At 41.8% G+C, this 25,348-nt stretch overlaps 1 protein-coding gene across 1 annotated transcript in view; it reads left to right on the forward strand.

Moving 5' to 3' along the window:
• Nucleotides 1–25,348, forward strand: part of LOC142184896 (cytosolic beta-glucosidase-like) — a 55,178-nt gene that overhangs the window by 4,832 nt on the left and 24,998 nt on the right. Inside the window, exon 2 of the mRNA XM_075260041.1 lies at nt 9,069–9,146. Within this exon, the coding sequence (XP_075116142.1) occupies nt 9,080–9,146 (67 nt within the window). The 5' untranslated portion in view covers nt 9,069–9,079. The remainder of the gene's footprint in view (nt 1–9,068; nt 9,147–25,348) is intronic.

Below are 25,348 nucleotides of genomic sequence, written 5' to 3' on the forward strand. Positions count from 1 at the left end.
AAACTTTAGAGACAAAGTTTGAGACTTTTGTGCGGGCCGCAGATATACCTGTAAAGGGCCGCATGTTTGGCATGCCTGTTATATGGTACATACAGTGTTGGCCAAAAGTATTGGCCCCCCTGCAATTCTGTCAGATAATACTCAGTTTCTTCCAGAAAATGATTGCAAGCACAAACTCTTTGGTATTAATATCTTCATTTATTTTGCTTGAAATGAAAAAACACAAAAGAGAATGAAAAAAAAAAGTCAAATCATTGATCATTTTACACAAAACTCCAAAAGTATTGGCACCCTCAGCCTAATACTTGGTAGCACAACCTTTAGACAAAATAACTGCGAACAACCGCTTCCGGTAACCATCAATGAGTTTCTTACAATGCTCTGCTGGAATTTTAGACCATTCTTCTTTGGCAAACTGCTCCAGGTTCCTGAGAACTGCCATCAAGAGATCTCTCCCCCACAGGTGTTCTATGGGATTCAGGTCTGGACTCATTGCTGCCACTCTACAAGTCTCCAGTGCTTTCTCTCAAACCATTTTCTAGTGCTTTTTGAAGTGTGTTTTGGGTCATTGTCCTGCTGGAAGACTCATGACCTCTGAGGGAGACCCAGCTTTCTCACACTGGGCCCTACATTATGCTGCAAAATTTGTTGGTAGTCTTCAGACTTCATAATGCCATGCACACGGTCAAGCAGTCCAGTGCCAGAGGCAGCAAAGCAACCCCAAAACATCAAGGAACCTCCGCCATGTTTGACTGTAGGGACCATGTTCTTTTCTTTGAAGGCCTCTTTTTTTTCCCTGTAAACTCTATGTTGATGCCTTTTCCCAAAAAGCTCTACTTTTGTCTCATCTGACCAGAGAACATTCTTCCAAAACGTTTTTGGCTTTCTCAGGTAAGTTTTGGCAAACTCCAGCCTGGCTTTTTTATGTCTCTGGGTAAGAAGTGGGGTCTTCCTGGGTATCCTACCATACAGTCCCTTTTCATTCAAACGCCGACGGATAATACGGGTTGACACTGTTGTACCCTCAGACTGCAGGACAGCTTGAACTTGTTTGGATGTAAGTCGAGGTTCTTTATCCACCATCCGCACAATATTGCGTTGAAATCTCTCATCAATTTTTCTTTTCCGTCCACATCTAGGGAGGTTAGCCACAGTGCCATGGGCTTTACACTTCTTGATGACACTGCACACGGTAGACACAGCAACATTCAGGTCTTTGGAGATGGACTTGTAGCCTTGAGATTGCTCATGCTTCCTCACAATTTTGCTTCTTAAGTCCTCAGACAGTTCTTTGGTCTTCTTTCTTTTCTCCATGCTCAATGTGGTACACACAAGGACACAGAGGTTGAGTCAACTTTAAAGAGGACCTTTCACCATTTTGCCCACAGGCAGTTCTATATACTTCCGGAAAGCTGACAGTGCGCTGAATTCAGCATACTGTCGGCTTTCCCGATGTGGGCCCAGTGTGAAGAGCTTACGGTCCCGGTACCGTAGCTCTTCTATGGTCAGAACGGCGATTCTGACACTCAGTCAGAGACGTCCTTCTTCACAGCACAGCACTGGCTGCAAGTGTGATTTAGTTATTGCCACCACCTGTTTGGTGCCCCAGGTAAGTAACAGGTGCTGTTAATTACACAAATTAGAGAAGCATCACATGATTTTTCAAACAGTGCCAATACTTTTGTCCACCCCCTTTTTTATGTTTGCTGTGGAATTATATCCAATTTGGCTTTTTGACAATTCTTTTTGTGGTTTTCCACAATTTGTGATTGCAATCATTTTCTTTAAGAAAACAAGTATTATCTGACAGAATTGCAGGGGTGCCAACACTGTATAGTATAGTGTGTTAGTATTGTATACTATGTTACTTGCATATGATGTGTATAATGGTATGTATGGTATGCTACACATATTGCAGTGATATATAGCAGCACAAGTACAGGTTACTTCCTTATAATGTCATCGCCTTCAGTGCTGTCAGTGTGTAAAGGTGCGGTGTGGAATGGCGCAGAGGCAGTGGTGAACCTAACCTTTCTGCTGCCTCAGACGGATGATAGAAAGGCAACCCCCCCCCCATGGGACTGAATACTGGGTGGGGGGCTGCTAGCGGTAACATTACAGTGGTACAGTAGTGCGTAACATTTTGTGGTGACTTACCAGAGACGTCCCTGACTAATCACTCACATTTCCCATCTCTTCCCTCTGGACCGCCATGACCACTTCTTCCAGCTGTGATTTGTCTCTGTAAAGTTTGCAACACAGACATCTTTGACTCCTCACTTCTCCAGGCACCCGACCCATATTGTCCTCACCTACACAAAGCCCCTTAACCCCTTCCCGATGGCATTTTTTGATTTTCGTTTTTCGTTTTTGACTCCCCTCCTTCTAAACCCCATAACTTTTTTATTTCTCCGCTCCCAGAGCCATATGAGGTCCTAATTTTTGCGGGACAAATTTTTCTTGATGATGCCACCATTAATTATTCTATATAATGTACTGGGAAGCAGGAAAAAAATTCAGAATGGGGTGGATTTGAAGAAAAAATGCATTTCTGCGACTTTCTTACGGGCTTTGGTTTTACGGCGTTCACTGTGCAGCCAAAATGACATGTCCCCTGTATTCTGTGCTTCGTTACGATTCCGGGGATACCAAATTTATATGGTTTTATTTACATTTTGACCCCTAAAAAAAATTCCAAAACGGTGTTAAAATTTTTTTTTTCTAAAAGTCGCCATATTCCGACGGCCGTAACTTTTTTATACATAGGTGTACGGGGATGCATAGGGCGTCTTTTTTTGCGGGGCCGGGTGTACTTTTTAGTTCTACCATTTTCGGGAAATGTTATTGCTTTAATCGCTTTTTATTCAAATTTTTATCAGAATCAAAACAGTGAAAAAACCGCGGTTTGGCACTTTTGACTATTTTTCCTGCTACGGCGTTTACCGAACAGGAAAAATATTTTTATAGATTTGTAGAGCAGGCGATTTCAGACGCGGGGATACCTAACATGTATATGTTTCACAGTTTTTAACTACTTTTATATTTGTTCTAGGGAAAGGGGGGTGATTTGAACTTTTAATACTTTTTATATATTTTTTTTTTTTGCATTTATTAGACCCCCTAGGGGTGTTGAACCCCAGGGGGTCTGATCACTAATGCAATGCATTACAATGCTAATGCATTGCAATGCATTGCAAAAAATCATCATCTCTTTTGCAGGCTGTATACACCAGCCTGCAAAAGAGAGAATTTGCAGACCAGCTGGGAGCCTTTAACAAGGCTCCCGGCTGTCATGGCAACATGACGTTGGCCCTGGAAAATGCTCCAGGAGCCAGCGATCCCTGCCAAAATGGCGGCGCCCATGCGCCGCCGGGAAAATGGCGCCTCCGGCGCCTTTGACAGCAGCGCCGGAGGGGTTAATGCCTCCGATCGGTCCGGGGACCGATCGGAGGCATTAGAGCCGGTTGTCTACTGCTTAAAGCAGTAGACACCCGGCGGCTATGACGGCTGTCCGGCTCCCGGGCGGTCGCCATTGTTACAGACCCGACACGCGCCGTACTATTACGGCACATGTCGGGAAGGGGTTAAAGAGGACCTTTCATGAGCTGGGGCACATTCGGTTTTATATTCCGCTGGAAAGCTGACAGTGCGCTGAATTCAGCACACCGTCGGCTTTCCTGTTCTGTGCCCCCAGTGAAGTGCTATCAGTGCCGGTACCATAGCTCTTCACAGTCAGAAGGGCATTTCTCAGTCAGTCAGGAACATCCTTCCTCACAGCAGCGCCTATTGCCCCTCCAGTACTTGTCTATGGACGAGAACTATCATGAGGGGAGGGAGGCGTTTCTCCCCACTCTGACAGTACAGCACGATAGGCTTTATACACAATATATTGCTAAAATAATAATGAATATGCCTACCAAAGACCAGAACGCCCGACGCGCGTTTCACCACAGATGGCTTTGTCAGGGCGTCGGGATTTCCGGTCTTTGGTAGGCATATTCATTATTATTTTTGCAATATATTGTGTTCAAAGTCTTTCATTTGTTGATCTTTGTGTCATGCCTTACTTGTAATGTCTTTTCAGCCTTGCACTCACTTCATTATTTAGCTACCATGCTTTCACTTGTGTATATGGCTACATGTGTGTATTCCCTTATGCACCTACACTGAGTTCTATCTCTACTAAGGGGTATTGCTACTATATATTTTTTGTGCATATATTTTTCAGCTAGCTGACACATTATTATAATATTATTGTTTTATACAGTCATGGCCAAAAGTTTTGAGAATGCCACAAATCTTCTAATTTCACATGATCTGCTGCCCTCTGGTTTTTATGTGTGTTTGTCAGATGTTTTTATCACATACAGAAATATAATTGCAATCATATTATGAGTAACAAAAGCTTATATTGACAGTTAGAATGAGTTAATGCAGCAAGTCAATATTTGCAGTGTTGACCCTTCTTCTTCAGGACATCTGCAATTCTCCCTGGCATGCTCTCAATCAACTTCTGGATCAAATCCTGACTGACAGCAGTCCATTCTTGCACAATCAGTGCTTGCATTTTGTCAGAATTTGTAGGTTTTTGTTTGTCCACCCGTCTCTTGATGATTGACCACAAGTTCTCAATGGGATTAGGATCTGGGGAGTTTCCAGGCCATGGACCCAAAATCTCTATGTTTTGTTCCCTGAGCCATTTAGTTATCACCTTTGCTTTATGGCAAGGTGCTCCATCATGCTGGAAAAGGCATTGTTGATCGCCAAACTGCTCTTGGACGGTTGGGAGAAGTTGATCTTGGAGGACATTCTGGTACCATTCTTTATTCATTAAGGCAGGGCTGCAATGATGTTGAAATGTGTTTTGGTGGATAAAGTTCATTTTCTAGGCAAATATTGACATTGCAAGTAATTGCTGTTAAGCTGATCACTCTTTATAACATTCTGGAGTATATGCAAATTGCCATTAGAACAACTGAAGCAGTAGACTTTGTAAAAATTAATATTTGTATCATTCTCAAAACTTTTGGCCATGACTGTACAATTTGTTACACTTTTGCATGTTTATATTTTACTGTTTATTGTTGCCTGCCACTCACCGTATTTTGTGGTGTGTTGGTCCTCCTATATCTGGCCAGGATTTTTTATATTTATATGAACTACAATTTTTTTTTTTTTTTTTTTATATTTGATTACTAATAAACAACAAGGAGTAGTATGAGTGGAGCATTACACTAGCCCTCCATACAATATTAGGGAGCCATTCAGGGACAGCTAACTTTAGCACTAGGCTGTTTCTGTTGGCCCCTGTAGATTTTGGATAGTGCGGCAGTCCACACATTGTACTTGACCATTGCTCCATTTAAAATCCTCATCATTATGTAATGAGGAGAAACCCCGGGGTCCCAGAAGTGCGGACTTCAGTAGTAATACAGGTGTCACTTTTCCTATTGTTATGGATGATATTGTGGCCATTTGTTCAATGCTGTTCAGTCTCCTGAGGCTCTCTGCTCATTTCCCTGCAGTATTACATGATGACCTTTCTTGTGAATAGACTTATATATATATATAGAAGTCTATATATTATATATATATATATATATATATATATATATATATATATATATATATATATATATATATATATTGGATTATAGAGTGTGGCCCTGATCGGGGAACCTGACTACTTCCATAGTTCACATTAGGGACAGCCCTGTTAACTAAGGACTGTCATATGTTGGCATAATGTAAGGTGGGGAAGAAAAGGGTTTCACATTTTAGGTTGTGTTCTGGTCTCATGCAGTTCATATGAAATGTCAAAGAGATTCAATTTACATACAGTAAATATATATAATGTTTTTCCATTGTTATGCTGCCACCTACTGGCCAAACTGCATTAATGTCTGAATGTTTGATATGTTAAGTGACCAGGGCCTGTGGTGGTCACTTGATCATTCTGATGGGCCCACAAGCTGGCAAAGCACCCTGATTTTAAAGAGAGTCTACTACCACAACCAACATGTCTTCTAAACCACTACTATGCTGCTGTATGCAGGATAGTGAATATACCGTTTTCTTTGCTGCTGAGAAAATCAACTTGTCTGAGCACTCATTTGCACCTATGCTTGCTGCCCAGCAGGTTGTATTATTCTTTATGTTAAGGGGTGGCTCTGGGTGATGACCACAGGTGAAAATAGCAGATGTGGCCACACCCCTAGTGCACTGAAAATCTAATCTGCATATTGAGTTTTTCAGCAGTGAGATTACACTTTGACACCAGGATCATTGACTGCTTCTACAACAGCATATAAGTGGTGTAGGAGAGATTTCAGTAGGGGTAGACATCTGTCACACTTTTTGTTATTGCTGTGACTACTGTACAGCCTTCGGTTGCTCACCTGATGTGACTTTGGCGCACCTTGAAGCTCCCGAACCCCAGTGAAAATACATAATGGGGCCCCTACCTTGTGCCAATGACAATAGTGGTATGTTTTATGTGACAGAGGGACCTTTTAGGGCCCCCTCATGGTCCAGGACTGGGTTGTAACTGCTACCTCTGCACCCTCTATAGCTGTGCCCCTGCTTTGTATGCCCGTGTGCCCTGTTGCCATGTTGATGAAGAAGTACCGGTACATCCTGAGCCCCGTGATTGATTGGGCGACTCAGGTGAGGGGCATTTAGCAGCATGCCATTACAAAGTATAAGGTCTAGGGATGTTACATTCTTCGCATTTGGTATAGATTTTAATCTGTTACATGGTTGTCCTCCAGTGGGAAGGAGGATGTACGTGTGAAAGCAAATAGATGACCCTGTACAAAGGAGGCGGATAGAGATGAGACTCGAGCAAGTGGAGTAGAGTCTCCCCAAATAATAAAGAGATAGGGGGTAGAGGGAGAGATCCCCACTGAGAGTGATAGGAAGAGAGTGTCAGGATAGCCGCAGCTGGGAATTGTGAGACATAGCCGCTCTGCTGCCAGATCCCACAGGCACCTCCGTGATCTCTGCTAGGTACGGGCTGCTGGAGCTTCTGACTTCTCATGGATCAGCTCCGGGCATCCATCAAGCCATTTCAGCTTACACACCCTTGGCCTTGGCATTTGATTTTGCACCGTGAATGAAGCACGATATGGACATATGCCTCTCCTAAATGCAACCTTAACCCTAACCCACCTGCTGTGACATGCTAGTGCCGAATAGTCACTCACTGGCTTTTTGTGAATTAGGGGATCTCTACTACTTCAGACTGACCATGGATGTCAGCCATTTATGAAGTTGGATTGAGGAGTTGGAGTCGGAGTGGTTTGGCCTAGCGTCTCCACAGCTCTGGTTATAGGAGGTCATGTAGACTCAGAGAGTGGTGCCGAAACCTCTTAAGAGCCCATACAATCTAGGAACTACTGAACCTGTATGGACTAGCAAGGTAGACCCGGGACCAACTTGCAGGCTGCAGGGGGCGCTATTTGATCTTTTTTAAATCTCTTGAGAAGTCAACTTGAAATGAACAGGTATAAATGGAGTGTTTAGCCATTATAGTCATGTATCCCGTATCTACAAGGTAGAGGATAGGGGTCTGCTTGATAGGACCCCAAAGTTTCCCCTAATTCACATGAGTGAGGGCCTCCACTTCACCACTTCTATGGGGCCTCTTCAGCAGTTTTATAGACATGAATGGCGCAGTGGCTATCCTCGCTTCATTCACATGAAGATTTACCTATCTCCATCCTCGTGAACACTGGTGGCTGCAGCAGTCATACCCCCAGTGGTTATTCAAATACAAATGAGCTTTATTAGCATTACCAATGAATAAGACATTTGGTGTTGCCAAAGCAAAAGGAGATTGGGGGTGGGTACAGGGTCCATGGGTTTGAGTGTCCTCATATTTGTTTGGGGTGTGTGGGTGTCGGTGGGTATGGGGTAGACAAGTGATGGGGGGGCTTAGGGGAGTTTAATAGTCCATGGGGGATGGGTGGTTTGATAGTCCATGTGTCTCATCTTCCTCTTGTTTGGTGACAGCTGGACACGTATTGGGCAGCGATCTCCATAGTGGCCTCTTGTTCTCCCAGTGGGATGTAGAGTATCCTCTTATCGTCTGCAGATGTGTATATCTGTCTGTGTATATCTATATATAAATATCTATATCTGTGTATATCTATATAAATACTTATCCTGTGGATAAAGGGATAGGTGTATACAAAACATGAGCTTTTGTAACCCATGTGCCCTTCACACCCACACTGGATTAGCAGGCACCATACTAATGTGAAGGATGTTCTGTGGACACATCCATAACATTGAGGTGAATGGCTGGTCAGTAGTGGTGGTCTGAGAGCGCCCTCCAGCTGCCGTCACACATCACTCCAGGAATCCTCTGCCAGCCATTGTGTAACATTTGGCTGACGTTTAGAAAATTTACTTCAGCTGGAGATGAGGTTACCCCGGATTTACAAGCATTGACCACAAAGGCGTGAAACACAAGATTTATCACATATCTTCTTCATTCTACCACTTTCAGTCATTACTTAACATTAGTCCTTGGTGCAGTCCATTGTATACATCAGGTTAGAGCCCTAGCCATAGGCTCCATTTACCCAATGGCGATCCTTATGGCCTGTCAGGCCAGTATATGTCTTTGTATGGCCACCAGTGGTTTTGTTATGTGCTGTGACCTATCAAGGGTTTTGTTAGTATGGTAACATATTCCTTGAAGTGGTTTTCCAGGCCCCAAGGTTTTCCAGGCCTCAAGTTTGGACCCTGCACAGATCAGCTGCTGGATTAGCAACACATACAGCAATGGAAACTGACTTGACTTACTTTACATAATATTATAATAAAATAGAAGAACACTAATGTAGTATGTAATAATTGACCGCTTCTAAAGTGTAAAGTTGTATTAGAAATGCTGCAATGGCGCCATCTAGTGTGTATTTCATTATTAGCAGTGTCATTTATATACTGATAGGTATCATTCTGCTTTTTCTGTATTTTTCTCTCAATTTTTATATGAAGCTTTTGTTTTGTTTTGTGAAAGTGAATGATGTTTTATATGCTGAATTCCATTTATTTTCCAGAAAGCGAAGATATGGACAGTTTAAAGTTTCCTGAATCATTTGCTTGGGGAGCATCGACGGCGGCCTATCAGATTGAAGGTAAGACTGGAAACTCTTTGCAAATGAGTTTTATGTTATAGTTATTTTTTTTCATGGAAATCTTGTTTTAGTTTATAGGACTGATATAGATTTGATTCAATTTCTGACCATCAGTCATAATGTGATCATTCAAAATACTTTATAACCCATGCTGGATTTTCAACCAACAATTTGACCCTTTATGCTGCAAAGCTTTGCATACATATGAATTGATGTACGAGGGGACGCCTCTGGCAGCAGCACCTTATTACATGTGGTTGTGATCGTGCTGCAGGTTAGCCCTGTCCACATGTACCCCTTTGTTTTGCAATGGTAAGGATTGAACCCAAAGCATAAACTATAACCCCTTTAATCCCTCAGTGATAGTGCTAGTCCGTTCTTACAATAAACCAGAGGTGTTCAATTCCTTTTAGTAAGGCTCCACTGACTGGGTCAGCCATCCAGTGCGGTCCAAGCTGAACTGCCTGGTTTGTACATATGTAAAAACAAACCTGTACCCTCACCCAGCCCTGCCCAGTCTCTTTGTAGCCCCATAAAGTAACAGGGCGTAACTCTGCGTAACATACAGTATTGTATAATGCTCCTTAGTGACTCACATATTTTCTAATACCCTATTATTACGCCCACACAGTGAAATGCTTATTAATGCCCCTCACATAGTATAATGCCCCTTAGTGCTCCAACACAATATAACCAACCTCAGTGTCCTCACACATTTTCTTGCCCCCACACAGAATGACACTGACAGCGATTGGGAGATAGACTGACTTCCCATCCTCTGCCCCTTTAGCACTAATACATTTCAGTAGCAGCAGCAAAATCATCTCCACTGCTTACACATAGGTCTAGCCATATTACTCCTGTATAGGCAGCAGCAGCCACATACAGAGTGGCCACCTAGCAGGTAGTTCCCACTATTATTCCCATTGAATAAATGTAGGACACATAGCAATGCAGTATTGTTCATAGCATTGTACCCAAGGTGTAGAAATACCCAGAATACAGTATCAGTCACATCACATTCTACATAAGGCAGCTCCACAGTGCACACATAGTGACCGCTACAACAATGCCAATACTTGGGTGCCAGCTACAGGACGGGCTATACACATTTTTCCCTACTCATGTGCTGTCCTCTGTAGCTGGCCATACAGTTTAGATAGCTGTCATATAAACAACAATCTCAGACAATCCCTCCATACACATGCACACTTGTTTCAGCCAAGTGGTGCATGTGTCATGAACAGGCAGAGGGGATAGAGTCACTGCCAGACATTTCTGGCCTGAGTACAAAAGTATCAGACAGTGGAAGTGATTCCGCGCTGAGCCAGGCCTGGAGCTGCTCATTGACAGTAAAGGAGAGCTGTGGCGTCACATTAGCAGCTGGATGCATCGGCTCCAGGAAAACCAACACTCACTATTCCCTGCAGGCCCAGTGTCTGCACAGCGCTCTGGTGACTTGTGTTCTCATAAGCCGACATGGTACAGTAAGCAGACGTAACATCCCACTGCAGGATTGGAGCGCAGCTAAGCTGTTAGGTGGGGCTGACAACAAATTTGTCAACGGTTTCCAATAGCAACCAGCAAAACTAGGATGGCAGCTCTGGGGTATTTAATGGCAACCGTAATTTAGGATTCAGACATGAGGACAAAATAAGAAATTCCTTGCTGTTAGTGATATTTTTGGAGGAAATTCACCCTGTATGTGTTTTGCTAAATTTAGTTTTTAGACATAAGATAAGATAAGATAATCCTTTAATAGTCCCACAGTGGGGAAATTTCAGTATGTTACAGCAGCAAAGTAATACAGATACAGGATAATACACAGTAATATATTACAGAAGTAGACACACATATGCTGAGAAGAGAAGATATACTAGGAGTCCATAGCAGCTAAGGAACAGAAGAAGAAAGAAGGAAAACTTCATAATCATAATCATTAGTTCTCTGTGCGGAGTGATCTTCGCTCGGTCTGATTTAGATTATACAGCCTGGTCGCGGTTGGAAGGAAGGACCTGCGATAGCGCTCCTTCTCACACTTGGGGTGAAGCAGACGGTCACTTACAGTGCTGCCAAGTCCCATCAAGGTCTCATACATGGGGTGGGATTTGTTCTCCCGCATGGAGGTCACGACAGACAGTATCACCCACCACCTGTACTGGGTCCAGGGGGCTCCCCAGGACAGAGCTGGCCCTCCTGATCAGCCTGTCAAGTCTATTTCTGTCCCTGGTTGATATACTGCTCCCCCAGCAGGCCACACCAAAAAAGATGGCTGAAGCAACCATAGAGTTGAAAAAGGCCCTAAGATATTTGTATGTATCTGTAAGAGTATATTGTTAAATTGAGAAAACCCAATATAATGTAAATGAAAATGTGTTATATTACCAGAATGTCCTGGTCACCGGAAATCCAGATACTATATATACAATCCCTCGCTGTCATCTTCACAGGGCGATACGTGAGTAGTGGACCATGGCTAAGTAGATGTGGCCTTTTGAAGGTGTGGCTTATATAAAATAGTGTGGCTAAATGTTCTCAGACCCCTATATTATTTTCAGACCCCAGACCAAATTCTCTAAATATGTTCAACCTTTACATTAAGACCACCTAACTTGATTCATATATATATATATATATATATATATATATATATATATATATATACATATATATATTCAGACCCCTGGTAAAATAAGTAGAGGGGACATGTCTGTATCCTGCCTGTTACATAAGCCGCACATCTCCTGATGATGCCAACCTGTCATTTAATAGTTATGGTGCTTGTTGTAGGATGCCTATATTCTACTGCCCTCTACTGGCCAGCAGAGGAGTAGGAGTCTTTATTGTCCATGCAAAAAGGAGAGGCAAGTACAAGGTGGGGAGAAGAGTAACACAGTACAAGGGAAAATAAAATTAATTCTTCCAGTCCTCAACAGAAGATTTTTACTATTGGGAAGTATATGTTTAAAGTCTACCTCCAGTTATAAAACAACTTCTTATAAATGATAAGGAAGGTGAATGTAACAAACGTTGTAATACAGTTTATTAAACAAAAATGTTTTCTTCTTTACTTAGTTAATCTTTACAAAGTCTGTGGAGAGGAGGAGGATAATTCTGCTTGCAAAGGCATATAAGGCATATACATACAGCTCTTTTAACATTGCTGTCTTTCAGGATGACCCCTTGTTCACATCTGTGTTGGTATTCTGTCCAGGGGAGTCCGCATGGGAACCCCCCAGAACGGAATACCAAACACAATTGCAGGTGCTGTGCAGTAAAAGCACACGGATCCCCATAGACTATAATGGGGTCCGTGTGCTTGCCGCGCACTGCCACATGAATCATGCGGACAGGAAAGTAGATTGTGAACTACTTTCCTGTCCACATGTTCTGTGCGGAGACCTGCCAGTAAGCACACGGACCCCATTTTAGTCTATGGGGATCCGTGTGCTTTTACTGTACAGCACCTGTAATTGTGTTTGGTATTCCGTTCTGGGGGTCCCCATGTGGACTCCCCTGGACGGAATACCAATGCAGATGTGAACGAGGGGTAAGACTTTACCACTCCCCAGAATGAGGCAATAAATCAATTAACTAGATGCCTTCTCCTCCAACTCCTCCTCCCCCTCCCCCCTCCCCTCTCTATAGCCTTCTGTGTATGAGCTTGGATTACAGATAACAGTCTGAGTGAGGTGAATAACAAGGAGAGCAGTCTAATAAATGGAGAAGGAAACAGATTTCCTTAATAACATATGTTACAAAGTTTCTTATACGCTTATGTCCTGTTCATTTCTAAAAAGTGGAGGTACGCTTTAAGACTGTCAGACTATCAAGAGCTATAGTTAAGGGGATTATGAATGAAAGGGGTTGTCCCGGAATTGTTCATCCCCTGTGGAGGCCGAGGGGAAGTATAAAATAAATAAAAAGCATACTCACTTGGCCCCGATGCTTCCTTGTCCAGTATTTGTTCGGTCTCATGCCAGCATCTTGTTGCTAGAAGTCTTGCACCCCACTTAACTTACAGCTCCCCCGGCTTTCACAGGGGTTGGTCCAATTGCAGGACTTGCTTGTATAAACATACCTACCTATGTATAGAAAAAGGTATAGCCATGTTTCAGTTGTGTGCACAGTCCCTGACACGAAGACATTATACAATAAAGCTCCATGCCTCAAATGTCATTAAATGTTCATTTTACTGAGGGTTAATACATTGAACCCAAGAGGAAAATCGACAAAAAAAAAGAAGATTCAGAAGAGGAGGAGACTCTGAACGTATTCAGCCAGAAATCAATGCAGGAAAATTCACATTCAAGCCTTTTATATTGAGAAATCAATAGAATAAATTCTGAAGTATACCGATATTACACACAAAACCTTAAAGATTATTATAGCTATGGATTTTTATAACCTATTACACAACTAATAAAAGAGGATTTATTTACACAAAAATGCTACAAAGGGACAAATCAAATTATTTCATTTCGCTTCTATTAGATCCATGTCACTGGTTGTCAGAAATGCCTCGCTTTTCTATAGATAAGGGTTATGCTATGTTCTGAAGTGCATTCATAGATATGGGCCACTAGAGGGAGACAGCATCAAATATAAGAAGAAGTACCTGGTCTGACTATACATTTCATTTCGGTCAACTTGGTTGTTTTTGGCCAACACCTGGTTCAGAGCTTTATACTGAGCTATTATATTATAGCTGAAAGCAAAGTAAGTGTAAGACCGTGTGTGCCAGGGATTCCACAGAGAGAGAGAGTCCAGAGAGCTTTCATGTGTAGGAATGTAGTGAGATCACTGTGAACAAATCACCCAAGTTTGTATAGAAAATGGTCTTTTATAGGGGTGATCCTAAAAACAAATTTGTACAGAATGCTGGTTAAAGTGATTCTATCGTAGGTTATTAAGAAAGGCTATTCTTCTCCTATCTTTAGATGTCTTCTCTGCGCCGCTGTTCAGTAGACATACTAGTTTTCTTCAGTATGCAAATGAGTTCTCTCCAAGGACGCCTATCTTCTGAAGTGGCCTTTCTCCGCGTCTTCTTCTGGCGCTGTTGGTCAAATTTCTACACCATCGGGCCTTGGGCAGAGCCGACTGCACATGAAGATGGAAGCGCTGATGGAGATTTCTCTTGCAGCATTGGGGACACCCCCAGTGCTGTTTGAGCGCAGGGGACCGCCCCAGTGCTGTGAGAGAAGTCATTTGCATACCAAAGAAAACTGACCAAACAGCGGTGCAGAGAAGAAATCTAAAGGTAGGAGAAGAGTAGCCTTTCTTAAGGCTATTCCTATGTGTTAGTGACAAAAAATGTCATTTTAATGATAGAATCCCTTTAAAGTGTCTGATGGACTCATCAAACATGTATAGCACACATAAACCTCCAAATAATGTGGTAAGATCGCATGTGCTTTATGCTTCAGTATATTACACAGAACCAGGTATCACATCAGTATATTACACAGAACCAGGTATCACATCAGTATATTACACAGAACCAGGAGTCACATCAGTATATTACACAGAACCAGGTGTCACATCAGTATATTACACAGAACCGGGTATCACATCAGTATATTACACAGAACCAGGTATCACATCAGTATATTACACAGAACCAGGTGTCACATCAGTATATTACACAGAACCAGGTATCACATCAGTATATATTACACAGAACCAGGTATCACATCAGTATATTACACAGAACCAGGTAACACATCAGTATATTACACAGAACCAGGCATCACATCAGTATATTACACAGAACCAGGTATCATATCCATATATTACACAGAACCAGGTACCACATCAGTATATTACACAGGACCAGGCATCACATCAGTATATTACACAGAACCAGGAATCACATCAGTATATTACACAGGACCAGCTATCACATCAGTATATTACACAGAACCCGGTATCACATAAGTATATTACACAGAGCCAGGTATCGCATCAGTATATTACACAGAACCCGATATCACATAAGTATATTACACAGAACCCGGTATCACATCATTATATTACACAGAACCAGGTATCACATCAGTATATTACACAGAACCTGGTATCACATCAGTATATTACACAGAACCAGGTATCACATCAGTGTATTACACAGAACCAGGTACCACATCAGTATATTACACAAACCTGGTATCACCTTAGTATATTACACAGAACCAGGTATCACGTCAGTATATTACACAGAACCAGGTATCATATCCATATATTACACAGAACCAGGTATCACATCAGTATATTACACAGAACCAGGTACCACATCAGTATATTACACAGAACCAGGTATCACATCAGTATATTACACAGGACCAGGTATCACATCAGTATATTACACAGAACCAGGTATCACATCAGTATATTACACAGGACCAGGTATCATATAAGTATGTTACACAAAACCAGGTATCACATCAGTATATTACACAGAACCCGATATCACATAAGTATATTACACAGAACCCGGTATCACATTATATTACACAGAACCAGGTATCACATCAGTATATTACACAGAACCTGGTATCACATCAGTATATTACACAGAACCAGGTATCACATCAGTATATTACACAGAACTTGGTATCACATCAGTATATTACACAGAACCAGGTACCACATCAGTATATTACACAGAACCAGGTATCACATCAGTATATTACACAGAACCAGGTATCACATCAGTATATTACACAGAACCAGGTACCACATCAGTATATTACACAGAACCAGCTATCACATCAGTATATTACACAGAACCCGATATCACATAAGTATATTACACAGAGCCAGGTATCGCATCAGTATATTACACAGAACCCGAAATCACATAAGTATATTACACAGAACCCGGTATCACATCATTATATTACACAGAACCAGGTATCACATCAGTATATTACACAGAACCTGGTATCACATCAGTATATTACACAGAACCAGGTATCACATCAGTGTATTACACAGAACCAGGTACCACATCAGTATATTACACAAACCTGGTATCACCTTAGTATATTACACAGAACCAGGTATCACGTCAGTATATTACACAGAACCAGGTATCATATCCATATATTACACAGAACCAGGTATCACATCAGTATATTACACAGAACCAGGTATCACATCAGTATATTACACAGAACCAGGTAACACATCAGTATATTACACAGAACCAGGTACCACATCAGTATATTACACAAACCTGGTATCACCTTAGTATATTACACAGAACCAGGTATCACGTCAGTATATTACACAGAACCAGGTATCATATCCATATATTACACAGAACCAGGTACTACATCAGTATATTACACAGAACCAGGTATCACATCAGTATATTACACAGGACCAGGTATCACATCAGTATATTACACAGGACCAGGTATCATATAAGTATATTACACAGAACCCGATATCACATAAGTATATTACACAGAACCCGGTATCACATTATATTACACAGAACCAGGTATCACATCAGTATATTACACAGAACTTGGTATCACATCAGTATATTACACAGAACCAGGTACCACATCAGTATATTACACAGAACCTGGTATCACATCAGTATATTACACAGAACCAGGTGTCACATCAGTATATTACACAGAACCAGGTACCACATCAGTATATTACACAAACCTGGTATCACCTTAGTATATTACACAGAACCAGGTATCATATCCATATATTACACAGAACCAGGTACCACATCAGTATATTACACAGAACCAGGTATCACATCAGTATATTACACAGGACCAGGTGTCACATCAGTATATTACACAGAACCAGGCATCACATCAGTATATTACACAGAACCAGGTAATATAAGTATGTTACACAGAACCAGGTATCACATCAGTATATTACACAGAACCAGGTACCACATCAGTATATTACACAAACCTGGTATCACCTTAGTATATTACACAGAACCAGGTATCATATCCGTATATTACACAGAACCAGGTATCACATCAGTATATTACACAGGACCAGGTATCATATAAGTATGTTACACAGAACCAGGTATCACATCAGTGTATTACACAGAACCAGGTATCACATCAGTATATTACATAGAACCAGGTATCACGTCAGTATATTACACAGAACCAAGTATCACGCCAATATATTACACGGAACCAGATATCACATCAGTATATTACACAGAACCAAGTATCACGCCAATATATTACACAGAACTATTCCTCTTATATTACTGTTATTGCTCTTGTTCCTGGTCTCCAGGATGATTTCCTTTAAACTGTGGTCCTCATCATGGTTCACACAACCTTTCCTGACTCCCTGGTGACCTCCATATTTACTAGTTCAAGATGACCCCATCATTTCTGGTCCCCGGCATGATATGTCATGTATGGTTGACAATGACAAATATTTGTAATGTGCTTTTTTTCACACATTGGACAGAAGCTTTCTACAGTAGGGGAGTTAGAGACATCAGTACAGGCGCTCATTCCCAACATCTACAAGTGTTTTACAGGAAGCCAGTTTATCAGTATATAGCAAACCTACATAAACATGGAGAGAACATAAAAACTCATTGTTTGGATTGGAATCCCAGTGGTACAAGACAATAGCTAACCCCTGAGCCTCTGTGCGGCCCTCTCCTTCTAAGTCTCTTGTACTATACCACTTTAACTTATACGTTTATCTCTAGTGATAATTGTTATCACTATTATTTTAGCGTGTATCGGATATCACTAAAGACGTATTTTACTGTAGAGAGATCAGGTATGGACACAACAGTAATTGGGTGAAATGTAAACTTTAGTGATGGCTTTGTGCATGCGTTGTGTGTTTGGTGCGACTCTTTTGGTGCTGTGACTTGGACAATGGTGAACTTCTGGGTCAACGCGCCAATGAACTTCCTGGTTATGTTCAGAGGGGTATTACATAAGAATACCCCTGTGATTAGGCTCAGAGGAGTATCACATTATTGCACTATGTGATAATCTGAGCGCAAAAGTATAGTATTCTCTTTAATTGATAGGAGAGGGATAGCATGGACATGGATTCAGGCTGCTTGCACCAAATTCTAACCAACAGAGAACTGGATTCATCTGACCAGGTGATGTTTTCCCACTGCTTAGTGCACTCCTTTGCCCAATGGAGTCTTGCCTTTCTGTTTCCTAACATAGCAACGGCACTCACACTGGTAGCCTGGTTGTGTTATTGCCCATCCAAACTAACAATGGGTTGTTTGTTTGGACATGTTAGTTAGTTAGTTCACTAATGTTTTATTCAACTGCAATTTGCCTGACTGTGCATCGCCTGTTATCAGAATGATTCTTGACATCCACCTTTGAACCCTTTTGTCATCGAGTATACATCCACAGGATCCCTTTTCAATGGATTTTTTTGCTCGATCACACTATTTTGGATATACTATCACCACCATTGGATGAAAAACCGCACAAGCATGGCATTGATGACCGTGCCTTGTTCAAAACTGCAATTTCCCAATTCTAAAATGAATCAATGGAAAACTTGTTTACTTGATTCTATTCTTCAATCAGGGGTCATATTTCTAATTTCCATAGAGGGAATCTCCAATTGTTAAAGGACTACTGTCTCTAATATAATGGCCATTCGGTGTAGGTTGAGTAAAAAGCACCTTAGGTTATCATGGAAAACCCCTGTAAATTCTTTGCTAACCTTTTTTATCACCCAAAGGAGCAATTCAAAGAACAGATGTATAGTGTTCATACAGGAGGAAGCTGATATAGGAAGCAGAATTGACAGAAAATATATTTAAAAAGAAAAAAAATCTTCCAGTTCTGACTTAGTATTGGAATAAGTGTATTTTACGTCTCCAGTGAATTTCACCATGTTCCCATCAGGACTGCAGAGTAAGCAGACATATTAGAGAACTAATTGACGAGGACTGTGAGTCATTTACATCTGCATGAACAATTGAGAACGGCCCTTAGGACTTCTCAACATATTGGGAACACTTAGCCCTCCATTCACTTACTGATTGAATCACTTTACTTCCACAGCTGTTCACAGCAATGACCAGGAAACATGATGGAAGACGATAGAGCGCTTACGAGTTCATGTAGGTTGTCGGCACATATTTTACAAAACATGAAATAAAAAAAATCTCAGCTTATTTTATTATGGACAATTCACATTTAGGTTTATGTCTAATAGTATATCTGTAAAAAGACGCATTTTCTAACAGAACTAATCAGTTATACATACAGTAATACCACTGCCCTTCTTAAGGATGGAGCAGATTGCCTTCACTAGAGTGGTTGTCCCCATTTTTTGGCTGAACTCCTCTTCCTTTTTGATGATTCATAAAAACCCAGTTGCTAACCCAATGGTTACGGTAATTTTGCTGAAGGTAGCACCACTCTTAAACCCACCCCTAATTACTGTAACCCCACCCCTGATTACTGTAACCCCTCCCCTGAATAATTTAACCCCACCCCTGGTTATCCTAGCCATTCCCATGCCCATCATTGAAGTCATAACTGTGGGACAATTCTGAATCACTTGAATTGTGTCAAATGCCACTGCTCACAGCAGTCTATCTCTGTATAAAGCCTATAAAGTAGTGCAAGAGTAGATAATCTCCATTATAGTGATCTTAACCCATTTATGCCAGAGGTTATATATTTTTGGGTTGTAATAATGGAAGTCTAAGCATAAACGGGTTAAAGCAGTGGTGATAGAGAGTATACTAATGGCATCCAGATAAAGGTATGGAAAGTAAGTTGTTCCAACCCCATCAAATGACTGGGATGTTAAGGACTGTGTGATATATCTACTTGGTATCTCTACTAGTTTGCCCTTGGGTGAACCTCATGGCCCTTGCTTGTGCAGTGCATGCTGATGTGCAGGGCACACTCTGCAACCTCTCCTGTGCCTTATGTTTGCACCCTTTTCTCTTCATCTTGCCATCCCGATAGGTTTTATGTCTCTTCCTGTCACTATAAAATGTCTTCACAAATCATACTTAGTCATTTAGTTAGTTACCAACAGCTATCGAATCAGAGTTGGAGTTAAGGAGTTGGTTGGAAAAAAGTTACCGACTCTGACTCCACTTTCAAAATAAAATGATTAATGTACAATATATTATTCAATTATTGATATTGTATAATTTGTTGTAACAAATTTACATTATAGAATTCAACAATGGTTTTTTTCATGAAATACCGGAAATTTATTGTTTCTGTCTGACCATGGCTGTTATCCATGTATGAAAGAATCGGAGCTGATGCTTACAAAGAATTATTTCTACAAACAAGATTTCAGAGAGCAGCTAGATTATTTTTATTTTATGATCTTTTACTTTTTTATGGTCCTTCCTTATGACATCGCTGATCATTCCCTAACATCACGATTGCCTAATAAGCTGTTGGACAGCTCTGGAAACCTGACTTAAAGATTTGGTCTGGGAGTCAGATCCAATTGAATGATGTATAGTATATCCCTTGTTTATCTCACAGAAAATCCTCTAGTGTACGCGTTATGGTGGTGTTATTTAATAGTATACTATTAAAAGTTATGTCTTAAAGGCACTCCCTTTTGGAGAGTTGTACATTACCTGGTGGTGAGTTATACAGTACCTATTATACTGTTTTTGGCACTGTGCTTTTTAGGTTAAAAGGGTTATCTAGCGTTTTAAAAAATGATCTGTAAATAAATCCACAACAGTGCTGAATCCACAGTGTTCCCATGTGCAATCTTTGCTTGATTTTATTTTTACTTGCTTCTCCTTATTTACATGCAATGAATCTGTGGACAAATTACATTTCCCATGATTCATCTGCCTGCTCTCGCTCTCTGTGCACTCCTCCCTTCTCCTCTTTCCCCTGCAATGAAATCACAGATAAATCATTTCCACATCTGAGGTCATGTGCTCCTGTGATGTTTCATTCGCTGGCTGGACTGCTTACAGGGAGGGGTATTGAATTTGTTAATGAAACATAACAACTGAGGCCAATGTCCTAGAAAAAAAATCAGATAAATGGTTCTGAATTTAAACTGAAGGAAGTTTTTTGTATTGATCCATCCTTTTATTTGGATCATATTTTTGGATATGCCGATAATGTTTTAAAGCTTAAAACTTTAATAAGTTTGTTCCTTGTATGCTTTAACTAATCTGCAGCTTTCTTAGCCTATTTTAACTTTTTGACGTCTGCAAAAATGTTGGATAATTATTGTCCTAGGATTTAGTAGGTGGTGGCAACACGTTTTGTACCTGAGGTGTGTGGGCGGTGTTGGGGTGAGATTTATGGTCAATATATAACCTAGAAGGTGAGATTTTAAAATTGAGTGAGCTGAAGTACTTGAATGCCTTTTATACATAGTGACTAGAGATGAGCGAACAGTGTTCTATCGAACACATGTTCGATCGGATATCAGGGTGTTCGCCATGTTCGAATCGAATCGAACACCACGTGGTAAAGTGCGCCAAAATTCAATTCCCCTCCCACCTTCCCTGGCGCCTTTTTTGCACCAATAACAGCGCAGGGGAGGTGGGACAGGAACTACGACACTGGGGGCATTGAAAAAAATTGGAAAAAGTCATTGGCTGCCGAAATCAGGTGACCTCCATTTTAGACGAATAGTGGATTTCAAATCCGGGTCATATGAGAATGTGAACTTTGTGACTATGAGACAGGGATAGCTGTACAGGCAGGGATAGCTAGGGATAACCTTTATTTAGGGGGGAATGTTATTAAAAATAACTTTTTGGGGCTCTATCGGGTGTGTAATTGTGATTTTTGTGAGATAAACTTTTTCCCATAGGGATGCATTGGCCAGCGCTGATTGGCCGAATTCCGTACTCTGGCCAATCAGTGCTGGCCAATGCATTCTATTAGCTTGATGAAGCAGAGTGTGCACAAGGGTTCAAGCGCACCCTCGGCTCTGATGTAGCAGAGCCGAGGCTGCACAAGGGTTCAAGCGCACCCTCGGCTCTGATGTAGGAGAGCCGAGGGTGCACTTGAACCCTTGTGCACCCTCAGCTCTGCTACATCAGAGCCGAGGGTGCGCTTGAACCCTTGTGCACACTCTGCTTCATCAAGCTAATAGAATGCATTGGCCAGCGCTGATTGGCCAATGTATTCTATTAGCCTGATGAAGTAGAGCTGAATGTGTGTGCTAAGCACACACATTCAGCTCTACTTCATCGGGCTAATAGAATGCATTGGCCAGCGCTGATTGGCCAGAGTACGGAACTCGACCAATCAGCGCTGGCTCTGCTGGAGGAGGCGGAGTCTAAGATCGCTCCACACCAGTCTCCATTCAGGTCCGACCTTAGACTCCGCCTCCTCCGGCAGAGCCAGCGCTGATTGGCCGAATTCCGTACTCTGGCCAATCAGCACTGGCTAATGCATTGTATTGGCTTGATGAAGCAGTGCTGAATGTGTGTGCTTAGCACACACATTCAGCTCTACTTCATCGGGCTAATAGAATGCATTGGCCAGCGCTGATTGGCCGAATTCCGTACTCTGGCCAATCAGCACTGGCTAATGCATTGTATTGGCTTGATGAAGCAGTGCTGAATGTGTGTGCTTAGCACACACATTCAGCTCTACTTCATCGGGCTAATAGAATGCATTGGCCAATCAGCGCTGGCCAATGCATTCTATTAGCGTGAACTGAGTTTGCACAGGGGTTCTAGTGCACCCTCGGCTCTGCTACATCAGATTGCTACATCTGATGTAGCAGTGCCGAGTGTGCATCAGATGTGTAGTTGAGCAAAACTGACTCAGCACTGCTAAGTCTGCATTCGCATAGGAATGCATTGGCCAGCCTTCGGCCAATCAGCGCTGGCTCTGCCGGAGGAGGCGGAGTCTAAGGTCGGACCTGAATGGAGACTGGTGTGGAGCTATCTTAGACTCCGCCTCCTCCAGCAGAGCCAGCGCTGATTGGTCGAGTTCCGTACTCTGGCCAATCAGCACTGGCCAATGCATTTCTATGGGGAAAAGTTAGCTTGCGAAAATCGCAAACTGACAGGGATTTCCATGAAATAAAGTGACTTTTATGCCCCCAGACATGCTTCCGCTGCTGTCCCAGTGTCATTCCAGGGTGTTGGTATCATTTCCTGGGGTGTCATAGTGGACTTGGTGACCCTCCAGACACGAATTTGGGTTTCCCCCTTAACGAGTTTATGTTCCCCATAGACTATAATGGGGTTCGAAACCCATTCGAACACTCGAACAGTGAGCGGCTGTTCGAATCGAATTTCGAACCTCGAACATTTTAGTGTTCGCTCATCTCTAATAGTGACAGTATTATGTGTTGGGCACATGGACCCATAACCATTGCAAATATTAAAGGTTAAGATCGAGAAACTGATGATAACACCGTTGATGAGGGTTTTATGTATACAGCCATTATTGAGCTGATACAGTTAATAAGGCAAACCTTAGGTAGGCACCTTCAATAGATGTGGTCATACCCCAAAAAGAGCAGCAGAGAAGGCATTGTGTGGTTTGTGACCGATGGCATGGAGAGCATTTTAGTTTTACTTTGATAATGTGAGCAAGGTAAGAAGTGTGGTGGAAATGTGAATATATCTGATGGGCAAGGGGCAGATTAAGGGTACCCCGAGCCACGAGCTGTTCAGAAAGTTTGAGCCCCCCTTCACATCAAAGATACCTGTGATAGAATAAGGTCCCATAGCGGCCCTCTCACACAGTTTAATGTCCCCATAGTTTCCGCTCCACACTGTATAATGTCCCATTGTGGCCCCTCTACTCACTATAATGGCACAAACAGGGTTGACCAAATGGGTTCTTGTTATGAATTTTTGAGGTTCACCACCCACAAGCTACTGTTATACGCTGGTGCCTTTAGACCCCAGAGTATAATAACCCAAGTCCCCAGGGAGGTAAGTAAACATAACAAACAGTGTTACTCACTTCCATTGGGCTCTGACAAATCCTCTTAGTGCCTCTTCTGCCCTCCTGAATAATGTCAGGGACCACTAAGGCCTATGATTGGGCTTCGACATTCACATGGGTCATGCCAACGTAATGACGTACAGATGCAAGCGTCATTACTCCTGCGTTATCCATGTCACTGCTGAGATCCATTCGCAGGCCTCATTGATCTTTGATACCATGCTGGAGGCCAGAAGAGGCACAAAGAGGATGCAGAACTGTGCACTGGGGTCCAGGAAGGTGAGTAATACTGTTTGTTATGTTTGATCACCTCCCAAGGGTCTCTACTTATTATACTCTGAGGTCTCTTCAGATATAAGATTAGCATTTCCGGTTTGGACATGCTCAATCTGAACAAAAATGCCAGACACCTACAGGCCAAGCGCCTTACACTTTCTCACATCCAGTAGATTCTCCTGTCCGTCCTCGGCAGATGTAATACAGTTGATTATTAAGTCTGATTATAATGGGACAAATATGCTGCAAATTTCTGCTGGGCTGCCTTACACCCACGGGCCCCGGACAGTCACCCATTTCACACATATTATAATCCGCCCCCAAATATTCCATACAATTCCTGTTATGTTGCCTCATTTACAAGCATATTTTTACCATAATTTCAGATGAAAAGGTTTACCTTTGTATAATGTCCACCGGTTCTAATATTACTAGTACGTGCTATATAGAATTGACATATGGGAAAAGGTTAAGCTGGAATCGCTCTTGTGCTACAAGTTTAACATTATTTGTATTAGTTCATAATTAAGATGAAAAAAATCCCCTTTTTTTGTGACCTCCCGCTTTAATGAAACCTTGCTCACCAATAGGGAAAGCATTAACTAGCCATTAATATAAGGGCGCTAAGCCTGGGGGAAAGACGAGAGCGATCACAGCAAGAGTGAAGAAGATTCTATAAGGAGCTGCATTTTATAGAAAACAGCACCGTACTGATGAAGGTCATTTACATCCTTATACCAGGAATATCCCTTAGCTACTCATTTCATGTCCATCCTGTCCAAAAATATCCTTTTCTAATCAAGCGCTGCACACACAATTAGTTTTCTGACATATGTAAATCTTCCCTCTGCTGGGAACTAAATAATTTAAGAAACCATTGTGGATCTCCTCACTATTTAATGCAGATTAAACATTTCATTAATACAATTAAAGGGACACTAAATCTAGAAATGAGGGAGATAATACCGAAAGACTTGCTTTACTTATTGCTTA

Source organism: Leptodactylus fuscus, chromosome 1 (genome assembly GCF_031893055.1).
Source record: "Leptodactylus fuscus isolate aLepFus1 chromosome 1, aLepFus1.hap2, whole genome shotgun sequence".
NCBI classification, from domain to species: Eukaryota; Metazoa; Chordata; class Amphibia; order Anura; family Leptodactylidae; genus Leptodactylus; species Leptodactylus fuscus.